The 6449-nt window shown below is 32.7% G+C and overlaps 1 protein-coding gene across 2 annotated transcripts; it reads right to left on the reverse strand.

The window, feature by feature from the left end:
- Window positions 1-1461: 1461 nt before the first annotated feature.
- LOC145042181 (uncharacterized) lies at window positions 1462-6209 on the reverse strand. Of its 2 annotated transcripts, none has more exons than XM_078990570.1 (5): window positions 5580-6209; window positions 3338-3493; window positions 3149-3181; window positions 2452-3005; window positions 1462-2295 (listed from the first exon to the last, which is right to left on the reverse strand). In XM_078990570.1, exons 1-5 carry the CDS (start codon window positions 6091-6093, stop codon window positions 1573-1575), a joined length of 1980 nt encoding a protein of 659 aa, XP_078846696.1. In that variant the 5' UTR covers window positions 6094-6209; the 3' UTR covers window positions 1462-1572. The 2 variants fall into 2 exon arrangements, with proteins under 2 accessions (XP_078846696.1, XP_078846695.1); XM_078990569.1 differs by having other exon boundaries at window positions 2452-3014; window positions 5580-6208.
- Window positions 6210-6449: the final 240 nt, after the last annotated feature.

A 6449-nucleotide genomic window follows, 5' to 3' on the forward strand; every position in this document is an offset into this window, starting at 1 on the left:
TGGAGGACCCCAACTCGACGAGTAGGAGCTGAGTTTGAAAACCCTAATTTTCAGGGGTTGTGTCCTATTTAAAGGACCTTAAGCCTTCATTTCCGCCTCCCTTGTCATCTTTAACACTCTGAGAGAAACCCTAATTAAGCTATATGCTTGTAGGAGAGAAATAGGGGATAATATTGCATATTGTAGTGCATTTTTTGGAAGAAGATTGAGGAGAAAAAGGCTTGGGACGAGAAGGAGCTCTTGGATCCATCAATAAGATTGTGTTCCGATGTTTATCAAAAACTTCATCATTTATTGGTTTTTGTCTTGCCAAAAACTAATGCATTTTGGAAGCCGCAAATAGACTAAAATGTAATAATGACAATTGTTGTGATGTTACGTTTAAGTCATAATGACAATTGGTGTGATATTAAAATAATTGTCATTATTACGTTTTAGTCTCTTTGGGGCTTCCAAAATGCTTTACTTTTTGAAAAAAAACCAATAAATGATGAGCCATGTGGGATTCATCTTATGTTGGGGCTTCTATAGTGTTGTAAGGAAACAAGGGTCAAGTAAGACTTGAGCCAATGTATCAGTGGTTAAACATGTGAGATTTGTCTTCTATTGTTAACAGCACTATGGACAATGCCATTAGTGTATGGGTTCAAGTCATGGTTAGGTAATCGGAACATCCAAGTGTTGGAACCACGGTTTAAGTCATGGTTAGATAATAGGGACATCCACGTAATCAACAAGGATTTTCTCCATTCTTTATTTGGAGATTGAAAGATGATCATAGAGTTGTGAATATATAATTTTGGAAAATTGATGGAGTTAACGAGGCTTGTGAGTGAGATTTTTGTTGTTGTGTTTGACGATACCGATAAAAACACACAGTGAGCCTAGAAGAGCATAAGAAAGAAGATATGGAATAGTACATATTAAATTAGATCATATAATATAATATATATTAGTTTAAAAGTAATCTTCAAAAAAATCCAAATATTTTGGTTTATTGGTAATAAATAATGAAAAAGCCCTAAAATTTTGATTAATTAATGAAAAAGCCCAAAAATTTGGATTAATTAATGAAAAAAGACGAGATACTGGCTAAATCTGTGAAACCGGCCACGAAGGGGTAATCCGAAGTTTTAGCCGGTAATCTGTCCTTTTTTGTAAACAAAATTTAATTTGGAACTAAATCGTAAACTGACCTAAAATATTGGGACTTTTTCGCAGATTTCTCTAAGCTATTTTCCAAACAAAGTAATATTTAAGCATATATGAAGATGAAGGAAGATAGGTTCTATACATGAAACACAAAGCAACCTTATTAACACACACCATACCAACATTACATCAAATTATATATATATATATATATATATATATATATATATATATATATATATATATATATATATATATATATATATATATATATATATATATATATATATATATATATATATATAAGATGAGAACAATAAATTCCATGAAAATGTTGACCATTTCTGTCGTTGATCCGCATCTTAATTTTTGACGGTTATTTCCATGGGAAGCTGAACATAACTACCAAACAGAAAACTATCAAACAAGAAAACGGTTGGTATCGGGTAGTGTTATGGGTTGGGTCGGGTATGCGGAATTACTAACTGAATTGGGGATAACTGCAACATCTGTTTTGCTAGGATCGAAGGAATCACAACGTGGAACAACATGTCGTATTTTCTTTAACGTGTATGAGAAGGTTTTCACGAGCGAAACGTAAAGTGGTAAGTATGAAAAAGCAAAGATGAGGACCGGAAAGAATGCCACCGAATATAGAGCAACTCGTGTCCATTTCTCCTTGTTACGTATTAGAAGAATGACAGTTGCTGCAAATGCCACCATCATCATTGAGACAGATAGTATCAACAAAGTAACACCCATCATTAGTTTTTGAGGAAGAGACTGCCGAAAATCTTTCAATCTAAATGATGAAGTTAGAATGTTGAGGAATAGGATCACCGATGTTAGAGCAAATGCTAAAGAAAGCACATCGGTCATGGTAAATAAGAAGAAAAAGGGTTGGTTTTCAAGAATTGGATATCCAGTCTCTTGATTCGGTCCTCCTGGAACAGTGTAAGCTGCAGCAAATGCAACTGTTGCAATGAGCACAGCTACAATGGAGCAGTTCTCTGCAGTTCCCTTCATCCATTCTTTGGCGTCCATACGATGTTGAGCATTATTGATGGCAAATAGCTTTTCCGCAGTCAGTCCTTGGGCATTGTAGTGCTTTGTGAAATGGGTTGCCGATATTTTCTTTACACGCTGCACGAAAATGTACATTTTACATAAGAAGTATAAATTCCCTTGATAAAGAATACATTTTGCAACCTCAAAAAAGTGAATTTTGTAGCTTATTATATCATTCTAACCGCATGCATGTGTGATGTGTGATTAATTACTGGTGAGTGCTTAATTTACCTCAAAGAGAAGCAAATCTTCTTGCAAAATTAAAGCGGGACTTCTCATGTCTTCATGACCTGCTTCGGTTGCCTTTATACCAACCATATGTAGTATGGAGTTCCCGTTGTTGTCGATCTTTCGTATAAGTCTTGTCATCGGTGTTTCCATTTTCTCAACAATATCAAATATCTGAATTTGTCGATACTTGATAGCTACATGCAAGATGTTACGCCCTTCATCATCAACATGCTCAACTGCTTGAGGGTACATCTCAAGAATTCCCCTAACAATCTCCGTACAACCTGATTTCGTTGCCAAAAATAACGGGGTTTCAGCAATATCGACAGTCGTTGTAGTTTCTTGGCCAGTTGCTGATATTTGTCCCTGATCTTGGGGACCCATTGAGGACGTCCTCCCATATCTGTGTGTTTTTGGTTTACTTTTGTCTAATGCTGATTCAGTCGCCTCCCATGTGGTGTCTCTTTCGATCAAGAACCTTGCAAGTTCAATCACTGAATCATATCTATGCTTCTGGTCCCTAAGTTGTTCCCATAGAGGCACCTTCCATGATCCTGTTCCCACTACCGACAAAACACGTGTTAACATCTCATTGGTCCATGCACGTCATATATAAAAATGGCTCCATATATGGAATACCAGTAGGCTTCACTCTAGAAAAAGTGCATCCAACATATATATTTTATGGGCTTTTTACCTTTTTCTGTAACAGTACCTCCAGTTCTGATGCCTGCAAATGGACAAGTTTCCATGAATGTCAGAGTGAGAACGAAAATCGGAAATATGTCGTAAACAACCAAAGGAAGTAATTTTTATGAATAAATCAAGTTTGTTCAACAAAAAAAGGTTATAAACTTATGTTGAGAATTGGCTAATGGTTTCATACGAGCATATATGAATTTCTTGATAAGAGAGCCACCCACTTCCTCCCCACCATGAAAAGCCGATGGATTACATGCAAGAAGTTGAAGTGCAGTCATCCCATCCCCATCTCTTTCGTCGATCAGGTATCTGTACTTTTCAGCAATTTTTAAAGCCAAATCTGTATTTCATGGTCACATTATTGATTATTATTAAGTTAGGAGGATAGTAGTTGCATTACACTAAACCTAAAAATTAGCAAAACCTTTTCTTCTGGTGTGTGTTTTTTATCTTATTTTATTTTTTTATTTAATATTATTATTTTTTTTTTCTAAAATGGGGTCTTTTCGCATTTCTTTTGTAAAAATGGGGTCATTTTTAATTCCTAAAAATAGGGTTGTGATCCCATAACTTCCATTGTTTTTCCAGCAATTGACATAAATGGAATTGACATAAATGGAATGTTTCTATAATATGTTATAATTATAAATCGTGGTTGTATTTAGTTTTTTTTTAACGGTAAACTAATTAATCTATTCTTAAATAATCACTTATCTTTTCATAAAAACTTGAATCTCTAACCTCTCAGGTGAGATGATCACTTCATACTGCTAGGTCGTTGGACATTTGGTTGTTGTATTTAGTTATTATTTATGTTTCAATAATTTTTTATATATACTTCTTTAATTAAATATTATTAAACTTTATGTTTGCTTTTAACAAATAATACCTTTAAAGAAAACTCAATTTGATAATTTCAAGTTAATACCAATATGGCAGTATTTAGGATTGTAATTGAAATAAATGTTGAGTGAACCGTTGGAAGAGTTTCTTATTTAAAAGTTTCTTATTTTAAAAAAATATATATGAACATATGATTTTTCATTCATTTACTTGAATGAAAAAATATAAACAATTGTCTCATTCAATAAGACGTAAACTATGTTGTTGTTGTTGTTGTTTTTTTTTTTTTTTTTATTTTTATTATCATTATTATTATTATTATTATTATTATTATTATTTTTTTATGGAAGAGTTTCTTATACATTTTTTTAAACATTAAAATATCATAATAACCTAATAGAAGTTCATATTTATTTTTCATAAAATTTTAAAATATAATATTTGCTCAAATCCTAATCTTTATCATTTTTAAAGACTTTATAACATTTTTTATATTTTAAAGTTATTATATTTAATTAGAAAAAAATTCAAATGACATATTGCACCTCTCATATAAATAACTAGAATCAACTTCAACTCTCATATTACAAACATGATGTCATAGAAACACGAGCCTTCTCCATAAATATTAGTCTTCTCCACCATCTCAACATGTTCTAGTCGTCCTCTATCACCGTGGATGCCATCATCATCTCAACCCCTATTCTCTGTCTACTGTCTTAGCCGATGCTCATCGTCTTTTCTCAAGTCATTATGCATGGAAATCACTTGTGGGATGGCCACGATAACAATTAAGAATCTAAATTTGACCTTTTTGAAAAATAAAATCAAGATTTTTGTAAAATTGAGAATTTAAGGATTTAGTCAAATATAATATTTTCAAAGTTTAAAAAGGGTAAGCAGGATATTTACATATTATATTATGTTGAAAAATATGATATTTTGATTTAAAAGAAAGCGTATACAAAATTTTCTATTTGTTTATTTATTTATTTATTTTGAACAACCAAACTTTAACAAAACTAACAAGAAGCTAGAATAGCAAACGATTAAATCATGGCTACAGATCAATTATCCCAAGTATCCTGCCCAAATTTGTTTATTAATATAGTAATTTTGTATTCTTTAAAATAGTTATAAACTTATTTGATATTTATTTTAATCTTAATAATATTTAATATTGATACTGATGAGATTTTTATGGTATTAGTTGGTTTATACGTGAATTTCAATAATAAAATTTTAATAAAATTAATTATCGTAAACATTTGATAAAAGTTACAAAAACAACAAAAAGGACACAATTAAAACATGTTAGATAAATCAAAGGGTTAAACTTATAACGTTTTAGGGGCCAGTTATGTCATTTGATAGAATGCATATGGAAGTTAAGGGGTCACAACCTCATTTTTACAAACAAAAAAAAAGACCCCATTTTTACAAGATAAATGGAAATCAGCCCCCATCTTGTAAAAAACTCTTCTTTGGTGTCGGAAACGGATTAATCCTTCTAATGACAATAAATCTAGTGTGTTAACGTACGTATCATGACTACATAACTCTCAAAAGATCATGAAACTTACCATAGTGTTCAGTGAGGATGGAAATATGAAGTATGGAGGTCTTATCATCTCTAAAATGAAAACTCCTCAAATCTGCATCACTCTGAATTGTTTTATGCATCTCAGCATCAAGAAAATCATACATTCTATTTTTCCCATATCGTGCAGCACGAAAGATTGGGGTCTCTCCACGCCTATTGGGCATTGAGAGAAGCGTTGGTGCTCTCCTCAACATTTCCATGGCAGCAGGGACTATTCTATCCGAAGTTGCTGCCTCATGGAGCACTGTGTTTCCCACGTCGTTTTGACATGTTAGCTTGTGATAATAAACCTCCCTCACCATGTTAAGTAGTTCCATGACGAGGTAACTTTGTTTGGAGTACGTAGCCATATGCAGGACAGTGTCGTGGTGAATTGTTAAGGCGTGTAATGGACCCTTGGGTATCCCGTCACACAAACGGATCACCTTGTCTGTATCTCCTTTCATTAGAGCATCGTAGAGCTCCTTGTTGAGTTTCCTTGCATCATTAGCCATGGCGATGGACGGATTATAGGGGGGATACTGAATAAACTGAACCACAAATTCTATGATTAATTAAAAAGATAAGGCGATAAGCAAGCGACCGTGAGATAGATAAAAAGAAAGGGAATTCATATAATTAAAGAAAGAAACCATCATCTAGTGTCTGTTTTGCTTTTCTGGAGACATGTAGGGTTCCAACCCTAAGTGAAGTCATCTCATGTAATGTGCGTTCACATATCTAGTCTATTGTTTAAAGTAAAGTTATAATTAAACAATCTAATAATTTGAGATTTAGTTAATTTTTCTCTACTTTGAACTATAATTAAATTACCCTTTACACATTATTTTGGCGGGATAATGATTTTAAA

This window comes from Lactuca saligna, chromosome 4 (genome assembly GCF_052625555.1).
Source record: "Lactuca saligna cultivar CGN05327 chromosome 4, ASM5262555v1, whole genome shotgun sequence".
NCBI classification, from domain to species: domain Eukaryota; kingdom Viridiplantae; phylum Streptophyta; class Magnoliopsida; order Asterales; family Asteraceae; genus Lactuca; species Lactuca saligna.

Excerpts from the sequence above, each read along its gene's own strand:
- LOC145042181 (XM_078990569.1), bottom strand. The coding sequence starts at position 6,093 with ATGGCTAATGATGCAAGGAAACTCAACAAGGAGCTCTACGATGCTCTA. Across the intron at positions 3,182-3,337 it reads CAAGAAATTCATATATGCTC|GCATCAGAACTGGAGGTACT; the intron begins GTATGAAACCAT and ends GTCCATTTGCAG. Across the intron at positions 3,015-3,148 it reads AGGTACTGTTACAGAAAAAG|TGGGAACAGGATCATGGAAG; the intron begins GTAAAAAGCCCA and ends TTTTGTCGGTAG.